The sequence below is a fragment of the Gobio gobio genome (genome assembly GCF_949357685.1).
Source record: "Gobio gobio genome assembly, chromosome: 21".
NCBI lineage: Eukaryota > Metazoa > Chordata > Actinopteri > Cypriniformes > Gobionidae > Gobio > Gobio gobio.
The window spans coordinates 35,130,953-35,153,647 of NC_137117.1; the positions used below are offsets into that span (position 1 = coordinate 35,130,953).

Below are 22,695 nucleotides of genomic sequence, written 5' to 3' on the forward strand. Positions count from 1 at the left end.
TTCTCTTGTTTCTCTGGCAACACTTTCACTGAATCGGCAGTGGTCAGGTGGTACAACTCTGAGCTCTCCAAAAATTCTGAGTTTACAAGTAATAATTACGAGTTCTACTAAGTTAGAATCTTGTTATTATAGTAATTCCGACATGGCGTGAACGCACATTAAATCATACTAGTGCTATAGTATAAATCAGCATTTGTATACAAATTGAATTAAATTTACAACTAAATAAATGTTTTATTATTGACGCATTAAAACAATCTAATATAGTGTAGACTAGAGTAATAGCCCATTCTGAATGCCTCACTCACCACGTGGCACCACAATATCTGCCAGTCTCATCGTGGGCTCAATGTATTGTTCAAAGGCTGGCTTCACAAACTTGTTGTACTGTTTGATAACTCCCTCAATTTCCCGGCCTCGCTCTGTGATGTCCCTCCTGAGCCTCCGTACCAGCCGGATGTCAGAATCAGTGTCCACAAAGATCTTCATGTCCAGCAGCTGAGAAACAAACAGACGATACTCCATATCAGCTCAGTGAGAAGGTGTGAAATATCCTCATTATGAAAGACTCGGTTGTTTACCTTCAGCAGCTCTTTATCTGCGAATGACATGATGCCCTCGAATATAATCACACTGGCCCCATATACCGTTTTCTGCAAACAGATAAACACTCATTATCAGGCAAAGGAAGGGGGCAAAGAAAATGCTTTTTTTTTTTTAAATCCTGATGAAGGCCTGTATGCTGAAACTTTAAATATGTTAACATTAAAGTTCATTAAAAAACTATTGCTGCCTTAATTAGCTTCTATAAAGTAAAGTCTAGAGGTTAGCCTTTGGTTAGAATATAACACACATTCCCAAACTTTTTTTGTCAGACAATCCCCATATTTACTTACAGTACTGCAGAGATTTTAAGTTTATATTCCAATAATTTGACTACACATTTGCATGTTCATGGCTCTCATGGCTCTACTCGAAAATCGAATACTTGAGGTCAGGAATCGGAAACTTGTTATAAAAGTACAATTTCAGTTCCTCTCATCGATTCCTTTGTGTGCATTTTAATACACTGCCTGGCCAAAAAAAAAGTCTTAAGAGTCTATGATTGGATCATTATTGCAGGGACTATTATGTTTCTAGTATGTTATTTGGCAACAGTTCTTCTAACCCTAATTTATGGAGTGTTTTATTAATATTAAGTGTTTTATTTTGATTTTTAAAATAATTACATTTGACTTTATGATTCAATTAAATATTAGCTTTACAGCAACTTGCAGCTCCCTCACAGAACCGCTGGTATGTAACACAAATTCATTGATTCATTATGCAGCTGGCCACTTTTTAAAAAAAGTCAATTTAAAACCATGAAGCAGCTTTCCCAAAAATGAACTACATAAACATGACAATTTTCAAGCAAATAAGAGTAGAAAGAGCTAGTTTACATAAGATCACCTGCTTGCACTCACCCATTCTTTCTGCCGTCCATGCGTGGTGAAGTCATACACTGGGATCTTCACACTCTTGCCCTGCTTGAGTTTGCGGAGTGTGTGCACCAGCAGGCTGAAATCAAAGGCGTCTGGATGGTCAAAGTTATAATCGTTGCTAGCAGCCTGCAGCTGCTGTTCGGCCGTCAGAACCTGCAGGAAAGACGTCACAACAGACGGTCCAAGGTTACACCTCTGACTTCAGCTCAAATATCTGCCAGCGGCGAGGCCTGGTGGTTCGAGATCAAGGCTGATAACTGAAAGGTCGTAGGTTCAAACCAGACAAGGGTTGATCCATGAACTCACTGTCCTTGAGCCAACACCAGGTTGCACCACATAAATGCAATTTTAATCCATGCATTTAGTAAACGTCATAAGATAACCAGCAGCCATATCACCCTGTAGCCCAAGACTGGTTGCCCACTGAAGCTAAGCAGTGTTGAGCCTGGTCAGTACCTGGATGGTTTCCAGGAGTACCTGGAAAAACTAGGTAGCTGCTGGAAGAGGTGTTAGTGAGGCCAGCAGGGGGGGCTCACCCTGTGGTCTGTGTGGGTCCTAACGCCCCAGTATAGTGATGGGGACACTATACTGTAACAATCACTGTCTTTCGGATGAGACGTTAAACCGAGGTCCTGACTCTCTGTGGTCATTAAAAATCCCAGGATGTCCTTCGATAAAAAGAGTAAGTGTGTAATCCAGGTCAAATTTGCCAATTGGCCTCTGTCCATCATCATGGCCTCCTAATAATCCCCATAAACTGATTGGCTTCATCAGTCTCCTCTCCACCAATAAGGCGCAATATATGGCTGCCGTTGCATCATCCAGGTGGATGCTGCACATTGGTGATGGTTGAGGAGATTCCCCCCTCCTTCCATACAAAGTGCTTTGAGTGCCTAAAGCGCTAGGGGAGAGCAGGGCACAAAGTAACGCTTTTTGGCTTTCTCAGTTTGTGTAAATTCACCTGGGGTTCAGAGTATTTATTTTTTCCCTCATTTATTGCACACAAGACTAGTACAATTATGTGGTTGTGTTTCATTAATACAGTGTATACTTTTTTCTTGATTTACCCTGAAAGAATGGAAGTGAAATGTGACAACATGCCCCATAGGTGGGGTATATTGTAACATTATAGCAGCTTAAAATATTAATACTTTTATACTAAAATATGTTGTCAATAAAATACAATTATTAACTTTTTCATATAAAATAATGCCATTTTTTAATAATTAGTTTGACAACAAACACTGCAAAACACAGCTATACAGCATAGTATAAAACAGAATTCTTTATTCGCCTTTTTCTCATGGTATCTCAATAGAATTCATAAAAGTATAGAATATAATAGCATATTTCTAATAGGGGGCTCATTGTAACAAAGTGTGACAACGCACCCCACCTGCACAACTGGGATTTAAACCGTGGCTCGTGTCTTCTGCTGATTAGATCAGCATTAAAGAACCATCTCAACTGTTAAATAACAGATATAAGATTACAATAATATCAGATTTGCCTCATTTTAAGGTCCACTGTCCAGCAGGGTTTAGATCCATCCCTAATCAATCATATAATGTAATTTTGATACAACATAACATTTTCTAAGTAACCCTGAAGACTTTGGTTAGATTTTTCCTGCGTGTTTGATCAGGTTTGGAGCTGAACTCTGCAGGACGGTAGCAGGGTTGGACACCCCTGTTCTAGCAGAGTGAAAAATAAGCAGCTAAACATAATAATATCAGTTTTTTATGTGAATGTTAACATTTGCACAATTTTTTTAGGGGCCGTGTACAGGGGGCCCAGAGGCCAGGAGGGCCTATAAGGAACGAGATTTCTACTTACTCCAAACAGACGCAAGAAATTTCCACATATGCCAAACAGACTCAACTATGATAATGAGAGCAGAATTGGATGAAAAATTAAATTCAAAAAAATAAATTGCCTGATTTTTTCCATGAACCCTGTATTTAATAATTCATTCACTACATTAATCCTAGCGTGAACTATCTATATATGAGTAATATTCTCCAGACAAGAGAACATCTTCGAATATATCCCTCCAGGAAGATAGGCGATGTTTTCTGTCTTAAGTTACAAGTTGAATGTTTTTGCCAGCCTGCATGCAGAAACGGTGCCAGACTACTGAGTAAATGAAGTGTGTGGTATTATTACCCCCGTCCTCTTGTTGGACACACGGCTAAAGCCGGATGAACTAAATTTAGGAGGAACATTTACACACAGGTACATGTGCGCAAACACACACTCACAGACATTTACTTCTTTCGCGGCGTCAAAAGGTAATGATTTCTCTTCAGATATGCAACAGCAGCTGGTAAACCGTTTAAACAAATGCCTAACTAGTCTAGAATATCTGCTCTGATCCACCTGACAGTGCTGTCCCGCTGCAGACTGAACAGAGCGATTGGGTCATTCACATTCCTGACTGTTTAACACAGCTTACTCAAACATCATTAACACACAACGGCTTGTGTTTAAATGCTGGGCTGCATACGGCTGTAAAGATGGTTGAGTTTTTCAGCAGCACACCTGAGATGTTCCTCTGCCTGACGTGAGAGGATCTGAAAAGCGTTTCCTCTGAGATTCCTCAGTGTGCTGTAAAGCCACTGGCTGCCGGAAAGACAATGCATTATATCGAACAAATCATTGGTTCTGTGACCAATTTCATCCATATAGCTAATTTCTGTAGTAAGCCCTCTCTCCTAAACCCTGCCCACAAAAGACATGTCAGCAAACAACAAACATGCTAAATAAATCACAGCCAGAGAGCATTTCTTATTGGGAAAAAAACTGCCACTCCCCTAAACGCTTTATTGCTGTGTAGAAAGCTTAGGGCTGTCACAGATATGAGTGTGATTTCCCAGAAAACCTTTCACTGATATCTGTTGTGGGTAGTACGAACGTTTAATGTGTGTTATATTTATCAATGAGATGACATGTTACCTTGTAGAAGGAATCCATTGACAAAAGAACGACCCAGGGAACGTCCAAAGCCTCGATAATTTTACGAGCAACTGTTGTTTTGCCTGAGGCACTGCCTCCACAAAGCCCTATGGGTAAAAAAAAAAAAGACCAGTAAATTGACATGTGACCATGATGATCGTGATGGTGTATGAGTTAACAACATTAGGGCTTTTCACACTTAAACTAGTTAACCCTGGGTCAACATGCTTCACATTTCACACTGCTCATAACCCATGGTTAACAATTAATCCTTCATAAGCTGACGTTTAACACTGTGCATTCCTAAACCCTTGGGTTAAAGTTCTTATTTACATTTCTGTGAAGTCAGTGTCACTGATTGGACGAACGCCACACATGACCAGTTTACATAAAGGCTCTAGAATTACACATCCCCATATTATAATATATATATACTGTATATATAGCTTTAGCCTACTATCAAGTTTATACTAAATTAACTTTTCAGTTGTAAAGTTAAGAATTAAACTGTCGCTATTGTGTTTTCTGTCACCATTTGACATTTTCCCCTCAAACGTTGAAAAAAAACCTACTGTTTATACAACATGCAGTGTTTCTGTAACTGTCTAAAGCCTGTGAATATGAGGCACGTGATTGGTTGTCTGTTGCTAAGCATCTAGGTCATAACATTTTAACACCGCATCATTTCACACAGCGCAAGTTTATCCCCGCAATACAGGGTTAACAGCACAAAAGCAGACCCTATTCCAGATCAGGGTTTCAAACCCCCCGGTTAAAATGTGGCACTATCCCGCTTCTGAATTAAAAGCTGGGTTTAGAACGACGATAACCCGGGGTTAAGCACAGCGTGAATAGCCCTACTGATGTTTTACCCTGGAGCGCTTTACTTTACTGACCAATAACAAAAGCTTCTTTGGACTGGGTCCCGTGTTCATTGTACCACGGTGGGCGTCCGGCTGTGTAGATGGTCCTCTTACTGGTCCGCAGCAGCGGAGGCTCTGATTTGCACTGGCTGGTGGTTCGTTTCCGTGGCGACAGGCTGGTGTTGACAGAGGGGAGGAGCCTGTCCAGAGAGTCTTCTCCACTGCCACTGTTGAAAAGAGGAAGATACAGTGAACAAGAGAAGCCCTTTATCTGAGAGTGACACACTGCCAAGATGGCGCCAGCCGGCTTCGCCCACTTTTGGCTTCAAAAATACTCTACAGAAACCTACAGGTGATGTCAAGGACACTGTTTTATACAGTCTAGGGTCCACACCAGATGCGACAACTACAAGACGCGACCAAATCAAATCTAAAACTCAGCGAATCAGAAGAGTCTCTCTACCAGGGCATTGCACTCGCAACCAAATGGATAAGTACATAATCAAATTCATCAATATTTCACCATTTTAACATTATTAAAAATACATACCGATTGACTGAAACAATCTTTGTCATAACACTTGTTTGTTCACAGTTTGAACATTCTTGTTTCCTTTCATTTATTTTCAAGATCTCAGGTGAATTATCCATTTTCGCTTTATGGCAATAAAGGTCTTACATGACTTGCATGAGATGCTTTTAACATTAAATAAAACACAATCAGTACCTGAGATTATCACTGTCAAACTTTGCGGTGTTATAGAAAAATGGAAATCGTATCAAAAATAGAATAGTCACGCATTGCAGTCGCGGCTGTTTAGTACAAAAACTACCTTTTATCGCATCACGCCACGTCTGGTAAGGACATGATGTAAGGCTGCAATATATATATATATATATATATATATATATATATATATATATATATATATATATATATATATATATATATATATATATATATATATATATATATATATATATAGCTTATGTTCCTGCTTATGTTCTACGCATCAGCTAAATGCATAACTGTAAATTATTAGGTACATCCTTCTATAAATACACTGTAAAATGACCATTTATATAATGTGAGCCAACTATGCTGAAGGTGCATGTACTTTGTTGAAAACATGCTCTGGTTTTTGAGTGCTGGAATGCATTTGTTTCTAAGAATATTTCTGGAATGATTGATGAGTCACAAATCAATGAAAGAGATACAAGGCAAAATTGGTGGACGCCTACAAGAGAATCACTGCAGTGTGCATCACAGCGAAGAACCTTGGTAACAATTTACTGTGGAGCTCATAAGCAGCAAAAACGTAACATTTTAGAGAAAAATACTTACTGATGCAGGCGAGAACGCAAAAGGTCCAAAAGATATGTGCCCATGTACTTATCCATTAAGTAAAAGAAACAAATAAAATACTACCAAGTACTTACTCTCAACTAAACACCTATACCTGTTTGTTTAAAAAGCCAGTCAGATCAAGTGGTGCATGATGGCGTAATCCCTAAACATGCTTACATTCCTCGTTTAACCCACAAAGCCTACTGTCCATGTGCAACTACAACTGGTAAAACTAGAATGAAGCAAGTTTACCAGGCAAAAAAGATGCCTTGTGTGCCGAGTAAGCCTCTGAGTTTCTGTTTGTGTGAATAGAAATCATCTTGGCTTTCGAGTTTATCTGCCCTGCTACAATATGAGAGTGATAAGCGATAAGAAGGCAAATGGTGGACTCTGCCCTTGCATTTTCCGAAACCGTAAACCAATGTAAAAAACTGCCAAAGTCTTTCTCTTGAAAAATGACAGCCTGTAATCATTTACTGTATGATTTTCTTCTATACAGTGAAATGTCAGTACAAAGAAAGTGAATGCTGACTACAATTTTCAGGGCAGATTATCGATGAAAATCTGTTTAGCTCTAGCCACTACAATACTATCATCCATAGACCTCAAATATGAATCATAATTTGAAATATGCAAGTGACAACTTTACTTGGCCATACCCTCTAACGTTAACCTAGCTAAATGTGTGCTATTATTAGGCGCATATCCAAGTGTTTGTGTGGAGTAATTCATCATTCCAAACTGTAAAGGGTCTACTTTTATTTGTATAAACTCACAATAACAACATTTTTTGTAACAAATTCATCTATCACGACTCATTCACGTCTCAGCCTAACTGAGACCTGGATCAAACCAGAGGACACTGGCACTCCTGAAAGCCCTCTCCACTAATTTCACTTATTCACACACCCCGTCCGATTGGGAGGGGTGGAGGTACTGGTTTGCTCATCTCAAACAAATGGAAATTGAATCCCTTACCATCTCTATCTGGCAATAGTCTATTTGAATCACTCTCAATCACTAAATGGTAAATGGACTGCATTTATATAGCGCTTTTAACAGACCTACGGCCATCCAAAGCACTTTACATTTGCCTCACATTCACCCATTCATACACTCATTCACACACCGACGGCGGTGTCAGCCATGCAAGGCACCATCCAGCTCGTCGGGAGCAGCTGGGGCTAGGTGTCTTACTCATGGACACCTCTGCACTTGGTCAGGTGGAACCGGGGATCGAACCATCAACCTTCCAGTTTATAGACAACCTACATGAACCACTGAGCCACTGCCGCCCCACTATTATTCACCCAGTTAAAGGTGAACTATGTAGGATTTTTGCAGTAAAACATCCAGAAACCACTAGGCCAGTGTTATATATTTTGTTCAGTTGAGTACTTAGAATATCCCAAATGTTTTCAACTATTTGTAAATCGTGAGAAAATTGCTATTTTAACCAAGGAGCCGGGACGTGTGAGCTATGCGTGTGAGGGAGTCGCCTGTCGATTGCGTCATATCTGCGTCACCCTCGGTCTCCGGTTTTATTCAGTGAAACACTTTACTCTCACTGCATTGTGAAGTGTCATAGCAGCCGCCGAGCGAACGTCATAACTTCCTTTTCAACACACTCAGATATATCTAATACGATAAACAGAGCTGCGTTACCTCACACTCAGCACTGGAGAAGAGGAAGTGCCGCCGGCAACCGTGTCATAATAAAAGTCCCGCCAGCGACTATGCCATAATAACAGTCCCGCTCTTCAATCGCTCCTGCGGCCTTGCTCAGCTCCACAACACTCGCTCCTGCTCTGCTTCAGACGACAGTAATGTTAATAATCGCATCCATGAACATTATTTCTGCCCGAGTCCTATCCTGACTGTTTCCCACCGGCTGTGAGGTGAAGACCACATGTCCCGAGATTCTGCGCTCAAACGTGGCGTCATCAAACTACGCCTTTGTTTTGAAAAGGGCGACCTCTAGTGGACGGAAAAGTTACATAGTGTAGCTTTAAAATCCATGTTGTAGTTGTTTATCGTCCCCCAGGTCACCTGGTAACTTCTTGGAGGAGTTAGATGTGTTGCTCTCTAACTTCCCTGAGGATGGCACTCCTCTGGTACTACTCAGTGACTTCAACATCCACCTTGAAAAAAGCCAGGCCACGGACTTCAACACTCTACTGACCTCTTTTGACCTTAAGCGAGTATCTACTACGGCTACTCACTAATCAGGTAACCAATTGGACTTGGTCTACACACGCTACTGCTCCGCGGACAACACTTTAATTACTCCATTGCACACCTCTGACCACTTTCTCATCACTCTACCTCATACTGACTCCTGACACAACACACACTCCTCCGCAGATCACCTTTCAGCGTAACCTACGCTCACTCTCTCCCTCTCACCTATCCACTATGGTTTCATCCTCACTCCCTCCACCTGCTCAGTTCTCAGCACTAGACACTAACAGTGCTACTGACACTCTTTGCTCCATTCTAACATCTTGCTAAGACAACTTTTGCCCCTTTCATCCAGAACAGCCCGCACCACCCCCTCTGCCCTCTGGCTGTCTGATGTTCTCTGTGAACATCGCTCTGGACTCAGGGAGGCAGAGAGGAAGTCCCGCAAATCTAAAAACTCTACTGATCTTACCTTGTATCAGTCTCTTCTCTCTTCCTTCTCTGCAAATGTCTCCACTGCTAAAACTACATACAATCACAACAAAATTAACAATTCCTCTGACTCTTCAACACTTATCAAAACCTTCTCTTCTTTGTCAACCCCCCCTCCTCCCCCTCCATCAAATCTTACAGTTGACAACTTTGCAACATTCTTCATAAACAAAACCACCTCCATCAGCGGCCAATTCTACATACCACAAACTGACACGCACATCTTAACAACTAAGACGCACTTGCTACCCTCCTTCTCTGCGAACTCATCCTTTCCAGTCACCCTACTACCTGCCCGCTTGATCCTATCCCCACTCATCTATTTCAGGCCATTTCTTATTCAGTTACTCCTGTGTTCACTCACATAATCAACACCTCTCTTCACACCGGGACCTTTCCCACAGCATTTAAGCAGGCTTGGGACACCCCACTGGTTAAGAAACCCTTAAATCCAGCACTTTTAGAAAACTACAGATCTGTATCCCTTCTTCCTTTCATCGCAAAGACACTTGAGCGAGTTGTGTTCAACCAACTCTCTGTTTCTTGAACAGAACAACCTAGTGGACAACAACCAATCCAGCTTTAAAAGCGGCCACTCAACTGAGACTGCCCTGCTCTCAGTTACTGAAGCACTGAGACTGGCAAGAGCAGCTTCTAAAACCACAGTACTCATCTTGCTTGATCTGTTGCTTTTGACACAGTTAACCACCAGATTCTCCTGTCAACTCTCATGAAGATGGGCATCTCAGGAACTGCTCTCACTGCTCTCCAGTGGTTCAAGTCTTACCTCTCAGGTAGGTCCTTCAGGGTGTCATGGAGGGGTGAAGTGTCTAAGTCACAACACCTAACTACTGGAGATCCACAGGGCTCAGTGCTTGGACCACTTCTCTTCTCCATCTACATGTCATCACTAGGATCTGTCATTCAGAAACATGGCTTTTCTTATCACTGCTATGCTGGTGACACTCAACTCTACTTCTCATTTCAACCAGATGATCCTACAGTTGGTGTTCGTATTGCAGCCTGCCTGACAGACATTTCTGGCTGGATGAAGGATCATCACCTTCAACTCAACCTTGACAGAACTGCTTGTGGTCTCAACCAACCCAGCACTTCATCACAATTTCTCCATTCAGCTAGGTTCATCAACCATAACTCCTTCCAGGACAGCCAGGAACCTCGGAGTTGTGATTGATGATCAGTTAAACTTCACTGACCACTGGCTGCCAATAGCCGCTTGCATCAAATTCAACGCACGGGTGCTCGCCTACAAAGCAACCACAGGCTCTGCACCAATATACTTAAACTCGCTTTTTCAGACTTACGCACCCTCCAGAAGCTTGCGTTCTGCAAGTGAACAAAGCCTCATAGTGCCATCCCAAAGAGGGACAAAATCACTCACAGACCTGCCCATATCAATTCGAGCAGCAGAGTCTGTAGCCATTTTCAAAAAACATCTAAAGACATCTTTTCCAGCAGCACCTGACCAATTAAGACTAGCACTTAACTATTCTATTCGTTTTTGTTTGCTTATTGAAAGAAAAAAAAAAAACGATGTGTACTGCGCTAGATTAACGGAGACTTGTTACAGCACTTGCTGTTCCCCTTTTTGTCTGATTGCTTCTATTGTTCTCCTCATTTGTCACTTTGGATAAAAGCGTCTGCTAAATGCTAAATGACTAGCATTTAAATGATAGCTGCTAAATGATTAAATGTAAATGTAATGTAGGACTCGATTACGCTCTGCTCTGTTTGTTGTTAGGATGACAAATGTTTTCTAAGTTACATTTTCAGGCTGGCCTAACAGCGTTCATCGATTTAAAAATGCTTGAGAAGACCAATCAAATCAAACGAAAAGGCTTTACTGTTCACAGAAGACGAACACAAATTCCAGAGCGACACTTCAGTTAACCGTGAAAGAGAAAAGAGGTAAGATGTCAAATATTAAATAATTAGATACTTAGAACTGTTTTACGATTGTTGTGAATTAATTAGAGTAATAATACAATGTTTAATTAATTGTTTTCAATAATAACAGAAACAGTTTAGATTGCTGTTTATTAGGTTGTTCAGCTTTAAGTCTACCCATAATGCTTAGTGTAGAGCGAGAGCGCGCAGAAGCGAAGAAGAGAGATATGAGACTGATTCAATGTGTGTGCGCTGCAAGAGTTTGTAATCCTGTAAAGAAATTTCAATAAACAGTTCGTTTTATTTTAATTCAAGTCGTCAGTGGTCATTATTGCTTTGCTAAGAAGAAAAGACACGACAACGATAGAAACGTTAAATGAGAGTAATATACAGCAAAGCAAAATTCTCTACTTTGTCATTTTGGATTTAAAGCATAGGCTATTATTTATGTGAGTCATGTAAATCTTAACAGAATGGGACAGCAAGAAATATTAACAAAGCCATTTTTGACATATAGAGACTGTGTGTGTGCAAAGTTTACAAATAAAAATAACATTTGGAAATATCAAATTGATTGCTTTATAATAAATTCCAGTTATTTTACCGTTCCTCTATATTTTTCCTTTATTCCTTTAAATCCTTAAATTATTTAATTGCTTACTACTTTAAATAAAAAGTCCATTAACCCCCCACCCCCCATTAATATTTAAGTTTTCAAATAGCCATTCAGATTTTTGTATGTGCTTTGTATTTGCTAACACCAAATGCTTAAAGACGGCATCCCGGCATCATGCAGAGTGTCAGACTATATATTTATATACTTACATCACAACCGTTGCGATTTGATGATCGCACAACCACGCATTGTCAAAATTCATAAAAAAGGGTAACACTTTCTATGAAGTCCTTGCTAATAATGAATTATAGCCCCTTTTATACTAATTTATAATTATTAATATTATATAAATATATTTATAAAGACTCATTAAGACCTATACTGCATTATAAGAACAGCTATAGTTAGTTATATTATTTTTTATAATTACTTATAGGTCATGCATTTGCTTTTTCAATGCACATGCTCATAATCCACTACACTGATATATAAATTATCAAATATAAAATAGTTCTAGAGACACTTGTTTGATGTTCCACTTAGTCTTTAATGCTGTTTGCATTAAAGGTCATGATTGGTCATTTTGATTAGTTAAAATGTATATCTCCTTACCTCAGCCATTTGCATGGTATTGCTTATAACAGTTTCAAATTATACTTTAAAACATATTTTTGCCGTGTTTTGCTAGTTTTTAACATTAAAAAAAATACTCTAATATAAAGTGTTACCAAATTAATTAGAGTTAACTCTAGTCAACTCTAACTCTAGTCAATGTTAGTCACATGCCATAGAGCAGTGTGAGCATTCTTCAAAACATCTTTTGTGTTTCACAGAAGAAACAAAGGCCAGCGGTGAAACCACTAGTGCAGTTCACTAATGAAACATTTTCACTGTAAAACACCTCATAATATAAAAACAGCAAACAAAACCTGACAGGATGTGCCAATCGCACGCTGAGGTTTTCAGCAAATACATAAAACTGATGGAAATTTGCTTGTAAAAACATAGCAAGCAGAGAGTCCGACAACTGCATTGATCTCACTTTATATTAAGTGTCTTTAACTACTATGTACTAATACTTAAAGATCCCCTTTGGTGAAATGTTTTAAGTTAAGTTGACTCACGTCACAGTCTGGATGTCCTGTAAAGAGATACCAAATGTTTGGAGGTTTCACCAGGACAACAACAACTTCTTGGTCTTTAAAAACGGTTGACATTAATGTTTAGCACTCTTATGGAAATATGATAATGTTTTAATCATAATTTAAATCAGATACATTTTCAAATTGTTTGTTATAAATCAACATCTCAGGAAAATGTTATGGGGTTTCTAATCAAAATATGACTTTCTGTTACAAAACAGGGCATTGATTTCATTAATGTCCACTGTAGTGGATGCCAGGACTTAAATCATGTTTATCAGGCATTTTGGAGACATAAGTTAATAGGGAAAGAAATTACATATCAAAATTCCTATGAAATATTAGATATTATTATGAAAATGTTGCCAATTATTCCTCCCATTATTACACTTCTATTTTCCTTACATGTTGCACCAAGAACACATTAATATGCAAATTAGATGTGGTGTATAGATACATTGCATTGAATGGGAAAATCCAAGTATGGCCATTTTACCCACATGTTGCATAAAGTAAAATGGTATATCAATTCATTCCACTATATCGTCCAGAATCATCTTTAAACAAAAGTTTGTTAAAAAAAAAACCCTGAAACCTAAAAATTGATTGGTGAATTAAAAATAAATCCCATTGTTTTTGCCCATGCATGCAATTTGATGTCATTTTATTTTTTAAACAACTGAGTCCTGGGGCCCGTTCTTCGTACCTCGCTAAACTCAGTTAGCTGGATTTGATTGTTGACGATTTGGCATGATCTTGGATTGTTTGGTTCTTTGAAGCTCATCCTGGACTTGCTGTTATAGCAACAGGTCCGTAAGCTTAAACCTGCTCGGGAGCAGGCTTATTTCATGTAAACAGGATTAGATTGCATCTTGAGGTGATACTTAAAATCTGTCCCAGCCACTGCTACTTTATTACAAGAGTGCATTACTGAACCAGGGGTAATAATAATAATTTTAAATAATAATATAAAAATTTTATATTGTATATGTATATGAGAATGTATAATGTTGTGTATAATAGGCTACTATAGACACAGCCACTTGATTGAGCGATTTATTTGTGATGGAATAATTACTTTATATAATTTTATTTTTATTGGTTTACACACGTTGTACAGTTAATCTGAGCCGTGCATTAAGTGATCACGGATATTATGGGAGTGGCTTGATGCAGTGCAAGAGAGGATAATTTGATCTTGACCCATAAGAAACTTGAATACTGTCACGTTACAAATCTGTTTCAAATTGAATTAAAAATTAAATTACAACATTGAAATAAAAATGTAAAGGGTGTACAAATACTGTATAAAATCGTGAATATAAATAATTGGTAATTATGTAAAAAAAAAAAAAAACATTTATCATTTATCTATTATAACTTTTATGTTGGTTTGGTCGTTTGGCGGTTTCCTTATAAAGGTTCAGAAATTCGTGGGTTTTTTTTCGTGTAATTTGTCAAGTTTTTTGCCAGGTGGCTTTTTAATATATGATGTCATTACGTTGCTGTCTTGACGCCAGCCAATCGCTGCATTGCTGATCGTGGTTTCGAGTATCGATGCATCTGCCCTCTTCAGGGGAAAAAAGAACGCGCAGTAATCTTAGATCATTTAATCCAGATATTTTAATCCAATCCGCAAATTCGTTTGAAGAACCAAATTAGCCAGAGATCAGTTATCACGATTAAAAGATCTGGGATCTGTCTAATCATCTTAGATGTATTAAGCGAGGTACGAAGAACGGGCCCCTGGTGTCAACTACAGAGGACATATCATAACATGAATAAAATATAATTTTTCAAAAATGTCTTTTTCCATTAGTTTCTTATGCTCCAAACAGTGTAATGACATGCAAAAAATACTAAATTCAAAAAACTTTTTTTTCTGGTTCCCAGGAGGATATGACTCATATCATATGGTAAAATGCTCATAAAGTGACTCTCAGTGGCTCTGGAGATGACGTTTGTGCGTTCATGTCCATGTATGAGACGGCAGAGATGGAAACATGTGACCGTCACGCGCGATTCTGTGTGAGTGAGTGTGATGTAAACTGCACGTCTACGGCATTCATTCGCACAGAGACACGCAGGATTCATATTAAATAGTCTTTTTGCGGTTTAATATTCACAGACATTAGTCTGTATCACCAGATGTGTTCTCAGGTACCGAAATTTGGTACCGATTGATTTAATGTGAATCGGTACTACCGACGTAATTCGGTTGGTGGCCTTAAAAGTACAGAGTTCGGTACCCAACCCTAATTTCTATAGCAAGTACATGTAACATGTAACAAGGACACTGTAAAATAAAGTGTATGCAGCAAAAATTCCTGCATGTAATTACATCTGTAATTAAGTTCTGTGATTACATCTATAATGACCATATCACCAAGCCTGTCCTACCTCACCTCAATAACAGCACAAGTGTTCTGCAACACAACATCAACACAAGTAACACTGTGCCAGACAATTATCATTAACACTTTATTTTACAGTCTTTGTTACACATTACATGTACTTACTACAGTAATAACAGTAAACCCAAACCCCAATCCTATATACCTGGAGTGAATTAATACTACTCAGTACATAATTGTATAATTACTGTAACACAGATGCCTTAAAATAAAGGGATACACTTTATTTTACAGTGTAATTATATATTTAAGTACGGAGTAATATTAAGTAACTACACACACTTACTATAGGGTTATGGTAGGATTAGGGATTGGTTGAGTTTTGCATGTAATTATTCATATTTTATAGTTATTACTCTGGTAAGTACATGTAACAAGGACACTGTAAAATAAAATGTTACCAAATAAAGTGTAACCCAATTATTATTTTTGAGCTAAGTGCATAGCAGTAGTTCAAGACACCTAATTTAAATTGTGACCAACACATTAAACAAAAAAAACCTCATCAAAACCTGACAGGATGTGCCAAGTAGCATGTGCCTGAGGTTTTCAGCAAATACATAAAACTGATGCAAATTTGCTTGTCCTGTCAGCGACAGCTGCATTTAACATGCAACTGCAAGTGTGCAAACTGCTTAATAAACAACTCAAGAGCTCCTGAGGATGGAGAAAAATGACAAAGATGCTATGACCAGCATAACAAAATAAAAAACTAAATTAACAGGCTTACCTTCCATCTGACCTAAGAGCCCAGCAGCCTGAGATCCTGGCTCCCGAGTATGCTGGGAGTGTGTTCATGATGGGCAGACAGAGACAAATGAGATGAGATGAGAGCTCCAGAGAATGATCAGCGCTAATCAAACCGCCGGGAAGTACACATACACGGGCGCTCAGTGCGCCTGCCTTCTGGCAAGCCGAGCAGAGCGAGAGAACAGGAAGAAAACGAAAGTGAAGCAGAGGGGAGGAAAACAAAACTGTGCTTTCTACTGTTTTGTTTTACCAGTCACTAGCGTTACTGGGCCGGGACCATTCAAGACAAACCTTTCTCTCGCCCTAACATGCTACTATGGACCCTGCCAACAAACGTAAGAGGATAACCTATCCCACAGATTATGTTAGGCGGGCGGTATTAATAGCAGCAGGTTGGAAACACGCAGAGCACACGCCCCCCTCCGCCGGCCTCTTATGGGGCAGCTCATCTGTCTGTGACACTCAGGCTGTTACTGACTACTGACACACCGATGACAGAGGGCGAGCAGCGATTTTGAATTGTGTTCTTAGGCTCGGAACATAAACAAATCAGGTTGCTCTGTGAAGCGAGGGAGCGGTGAAGGTGAGATGCAGGTCTGCGCGCTCTCTTCAATACACCCAAGGGCTCTGTGATCACCTCATCAACCGGTCCGTCCGCTGGGGCGTCTCTCCACCTGCTCCCCCTCCCGGGACACCCCTCAAAAACATCATGATGAAACCCACTATCAAAGCCTGTACTGGCCGTAATGTAACAGCACAAGCACATCCGCAAAAAATACATTTAATTAGCTAACAAAATAAATACACATACATAACTGTGTGTACAGATCCTTAAAAGGATAGTTCACCCAAAAATGTACATTCTGTCATGCTCGCCCACAAGTTGTTCCAAACCTGTATGAGTTTCTTTCTTCTGTTGAACACAAAAGATGATATTTGACCTATTGACTTCCACATTTTTTTTCCATACTATGGAAGTCATGGCTACCGTCAACTGTTTGGTTTCTTCAAATATCTTCTTTTGTGTTCAACAGAAGAAAGAAACTCATACAGGTTTGGAACAACTTGTGGGCGAGCATGACAGAATTAAAATTTTTGGGTGAACTATCCCTGTAATAGCCAGCATCTGAACTAAATTAAACTAATTAGATGTTTAAGTGTTACGGTAGTACTTTAATAATTGATTATTAAAAGTAACAATATGCACGTTTTTTTTTCATTTAAAAATATGCAAAAACCACTAGAACAATGTTACATATTTTGTTGACTTGTGTACTTACATTATCCTAGCCTGACAAGCCAGACCCACATCAAGGGTCTGGGAACACACCATTGGCAGGGCTCAATCTGAGGGGCGGGATAAACGGTTGTCTTTCAAATTCCCTCTGCACGCAATAGGATAGCGCTACAACCAACCAGAGCAACGAAGAAGGTGAAGCGGAGCTAGTTGATAGATTAAACTTTCGCCGTATCCGGTCGGCAAAACTCCGAATACATCTTCCTTTCTTAAGAATGACTTCAGAGCCGTTCTTTGTTCTTTCCTCAAAGAAAAGCTGAACTCCAAGTCTCGCGGCCAAAGCCGATTGGAAAGACCGCTGTTCGCCAGCTTCTTTGTTTACAAGTAGCATGCGGAACCGCCGCAACTATGCCGTCATTATGTTAAGCTCGCCCACCGACTCTATACACGATGTGATTGGCCTGACCAGAGTTTGGTTTTTCCAGCTTGCACGCCAAGAAAGAGTTGCTAGACTACCCTGACTGCAAATTATATTTGCTGCCGCTAGGGTGCGTCTAGATTTCTAGGCTAACATTATCCCATATGTTTCCAAGAAAGTTTAAATCCAGAGCAATTTTAACCAGTGAATTTCTTTGTGATTTTAAAATACTTGAAGGAAACGATTCACTCGGAGCAGTTATTGTCTATGGGGCAGATTTCTGTTTGTTGTACATCAGATACAGATAAATTAGCACAGTAGACCTACATTACATTTATTTGAAAGAGTGATTGTGTATGTGAATTAGTCATACCATCTCTATTCATTATGAAGCTGTGGTTTGTAGTTACTTCAAGTTTAAAATCTATAACGGTTGAGTTTCTAAGCTACTTTAGTGATAAATCACAGGGCAACGTTGACAATGAGTTTCTGAGCTCCTCTCTGCGCGCGATCATCATGTGATGTGCGAGCTACTGTCTGAGTGTTTGTGTCACAATATATCAGACATTAGTTCAACATTATACACATCTGATTAGGCATGTGCCGGTATCAAATTTTCATGTTGCGATTAATTGCTGAAGCTTTCATCACGGTATATGGTATTATCACGATATTGAAATAAGTTGCAAAAAAAGTGTTGTCATACTATAACAGGTTTAATAACTTTCTTATAACAAAAGAACTGGACAATTAAAGCGAGTCATTAAAAAACGTGGATAGTTCACCCAAAAATGTAAATTCTGTCATAATTTACTCGCCCTCAAGTTGTGCCAAACCTGTATGAGTTTCTTTCTTCTGCGGACCATTGACTACCATAGTATTTATTTCCCTGCTGGTAGTCAATGGTTGCTCTGCTTGGTTACCAGCATTCTTCAAAATATCTTTTGTGTTCAGCAGAACAAAGAAACTCATACAGGTTTGGAACAACTTGAGGGTGAGTAAATGACAGAATTTACATTTTTGGGGGAACTATCCCTTTAAATACAATAAAGCAATACACAAAAATTTATAAAAGTAAACAAATATTTAAAACAGATTAAAGTGCAAAAGAATTATAACGAACAATAGGTAACACTTTACAATAAGGTCTCACCAGTTAATGCATTAACATCAACAAAGAGCGAATAGCTACATTTTTACAGAAGTTATTCTTCTTTGATAATGTTAGTGCAACAAAGCAACTGTTAGTGTTAGCTCAGGTCCATTAAATATTACAGTTACAACTTTTGATTTTAATAATCATGTGTTATTAAATGCTGAAATTTACATTTAACTAAGATTAATAAATGTTTTAGAAGTATTTGTCATTGTCAGTTTGTTAATTAATTACCTAATGTTAAATAATAGAGCCTTATTGAATTTGTTAAGTGTGTGACTGAACAACAAAGAATCAGAACATATTCAAACAGCATGTAGTCCAGATTAAAATATAAAATGTTTAAGTTTGAAAATGAATAGCCTTAAGTCTTTAAGTATTAAGTATTTGGTTCCGTGATGAGCACCGTATCGTTTTGTTTACGAGGGTTACCGGGGAAACGGCTGCATTTCTGCTGTTCGGTCAGCGCCCTCTGCTGTCAGAGAGTGAATGTGTTTTCTCCTTCACTCCTTCCGCCATGTGCTCGGCTCATGCACGGTCTGTTTACATCAGTGCGCGTTCCTCTGTATTTGTTGACGTATTGTTCATTTTAAACGGTTGATGGGTAAAGTATTCTTAAAATGCATTCTAAGAAATCTAAATAATTTGTAATAAATAATTATTCACAGTATTTTGAAGTGCCCACGGTAACAATATCGTGCATGTTCATTATTGAGATATCGTATTATCGTGTACCGGCACATGTCTACATCTGATGGTCTAAAATCGCTTCAATGTTCAAACTGGCAGGCCTTAAAACACATACACATGACAAAGCTTTGTGAGGACGCAGGTGAAAGTGATCTGGCTTCAGGGCGCGCGCGTTGTCAGAGGCGCGACGTGGCTTGGCTCTCTGTGTCAGAAAAAAAGCTCACAAGCACTGAACGGAGAAGTTTTCCTTATTGTTGTTCTTGAATAGTGCACAATCGCTTTAAATGTTCAAACTGGCAAGCCTTTAAAAGCATTTAATTGACAAACTTCATGAGGACGCAGGTGAAAGTGATCTGGCTTCAGGGCTTGCGCGCGCCGTCTGTGTGTGTGTGTGTGTGTGTATCAGCGCATATAAGAATGGCGATTAACTGACCTGTATAAACTGTGTAAAACATGCAATTGCCATAGTAATTCTGAGCATCTATAAACAAAGATAACTGCTCCTGCATCTTTCCGTGTGCCTGCAAACTGCACTTGATGACGGGGTGGAGTCACGTGACTAAAACCGAAATGGGAAAATTACGTTGGTTAGAGGTTCTAAATTTCGGTTTCGATTAATCGTCCAGCCCTAGCGTTACCCCACATACACATGAGCGGAAGAAGTAGCATAATAAAAGCTCCAGCCGTGTGTCGCTGTTGCGCTCGACTCTCATTAGCAACCGCTCCAGCGGCCTCGTTCCGCTCCCACCCTGCTTCATACTACAGTAACGTTAATAAATCTTTAATACATCAGCTCATCCAGGAATATGATTTCTGCCTGGATTCTTTTCCACCGACTGTAGAGGTGAAGACAACAACGTCATCAAGCTACGCCTTTGTTTCGAATAAGGGCCTTCTAGTGGTGAAAATTACATATTGTGCCTTTAAAATATGCCAATACAGAAAGTTGAACATGTACAAACTTGCTATTAGAATCAACCAAAAACATTACAACAATGAAACTCAAGAAACATTTATAATTATTAACAATGTTGAAAATAGTTTAGCTGCTCAATATTTTTGTGGAAACCAGCCTTTTTTTTCCAAATTCAAATGTTCAAATGAGCACAATTTATCTGAAATAGAAATCATTAGTAACATTATTATAAATGTCTTCACCGTCACTTTTGATCAATTTAATTAATCTGTGCTGAATAAAAGTATTGATTACTTTTAAAGGGTAGTGTATATAATATATAGAGACCTAAGTAGAAGTATATTCAAACCTGGTGACCCACACACAGTATGGATGTAATGGAGCACTGATAGCAGAGTTGGACGAGCGCGCCCTCTCGCGGCGGTGAGCGGAGATCAGCTTGATAAATATAAACTATAATAATAATACAGTTGCACTGTCACATAAAATAGTATAAACTACTCCAAACTGTTCTGTTACTTTATAATGTATTTGCTCTATTATTAGCTTAAAATACAATTCAACCACCGTGTAATTAGGCGACTATAGGTGTCGTTCAGAATGTTGTTCCGCAAGTAAAGTAGTTTAATTACACATAATGAAAAGGTGTGGTTGAAAACGGTCCAAAGAAATAACGGTGATGATACTGTGTGCTTATTTGAGTCCCATCACACACTCGTGAGATCACCGCACCATGTGCTGCAATGTCATACGCCAAGTGTGAGCAGCAGTAACACACATTTAGACAAGACAGTTTAAACAGAACCAGACGCATAAAGACAACATATTCACACAAACACTCATGGACTGAAACAAGACGAGCAAACGGGGTCAATTTAATAACTAACGTTTCGTACTTATAGAGACAAGTCTCCACACATGTTAGTTTATGAGCCGTTTATTAATATCACCAGAGACATATATGATCATCAACGCGTGTGTTGCAGAAACACGCGAGACGTCTCGCACGCGACAGTCACTGTGCGCTCGAGCGCTCATCGTTTCCGTACAATGTTTCCTACGCACGAACACAGGGAACGTACTAACTAAGAGGTTAGGCGGCACAGCTCTTAAAACGTACCTTGTGCAGCACAGAGATGATTTTTCTCCGCACTCCATCGCTGAGACCCTTCCGTCTCCACACACGGCAGACATTGTAGTTTCCTATTTGACAATCAGCTGTTGCGAGCGCGACTCTGGCAACTAACACTGCAGGGATATGTAGTTTTATGGTTCATAGGGTCGCACATGTCTTCAGCGAAGCGGAACTACAAGTCCCAGCATGTAAATTGTAACGTATATTTTAAGGGTAAGTTTAGGTATACAGCATTGTAGCGTTTACTGTAGCTACAGGGTTCATTTAATGCAATTTTTTTACACACTACACACACATTTTAAATAACTGCATTTTCTCTAAGCAAGATTCATAATGCATTAGTATTTTCTATTTTAGTGCGAGGCAAAGATTAATCGCGATTAATCCATCCAAAATAAAAGTTTGTGTTTACATAATATATGTGTGTGTACTGTGTATAAGTATTATGTATATATAAATACACACACATGCTTGTATATATTTAAGAGAAATATGTTATATGTATATCTAAAATATTTATATTTATATATATATACATGAATGATAAAATATACAGTATATACATGCAAATATTTCTTAAATATATTCATGAAGGAGTGTGTATATATACATAATAATTATACACAGTACTCACACGTAAACACAAACTTTTATTTTGGATGCGATTAATCAATTGCCCAGGAATAAAATATATTATACATACATACACTAACGTTCAAAAGCCTTGAATAATAATCCATAATAATCGCCATCTAAACTGAAACAACGTCCTAATAATTAGCTCATGTTTTAATATTATAGTAGTAATTTAATCATTGATTAGGGTGAATACTGGTAAAGTGGGACACTTTCTGATAATTTACCTTCTGCATAATTTTTTATTATGATCCAAATGTCTTAGCCCCTCATATGATACTATTTTAAATAGCTTAAGAGCTCTACTATACTATACTATACAGAATTAAAAAGAGAGAAACATTAAACGCAGGA

General features: G+C 38.8%; 1 protein-coding gene across 6 annotated transcripts in view; it reads right to left on the reverse strand.

Moving 5' to 3' along the window:
* Positions 1–21,807, reverse strand: part of uckl1b (uridine-cytidine kinase 1-like 1b) — a 40,664-nt gene extending 18,857 nt beyond the window's left edge. For 2 of the 6 annotated variants that reach the window (XM_079801891.1, XM_079801890.1), the window contains exons 1-6: positions 21,691–21,795; positions 5,336–5,529; positions 4,440–4,546; positions 1,467–1,637; positions 582–653; positions 309–498 (exon numbers count right to left, since the gene is read on the reverse strand). In XM_079801891.1, the coding sequence (XP_079658017.1) occupies positions 309–498; positions 582–653; positions 1,467–1,637; positions 4,440–4,546; positions 5,336–5,529; positions 21,691–21,764 (808 nt within the window). In that variant the 5' untranslated portion in view covers positions 21,765–21,795. Of the gene's footprint in view, positions 1–308; positions 499–581; positions 654–1,466; positions 1,638–4,439; positions 4,547–5,335; positions 5,530–16,133; positions 16,573–21,690 lie in introns of those variants that run through there. The other 4 variants (XM_079801893.1, XM_079801894.1, XM_079801895.1 and 1 more) reach the window with 3 other exon arrangements.
* Between the last annotated feature and the right edge of the window lie 888 nt (positions 21,808–22,695).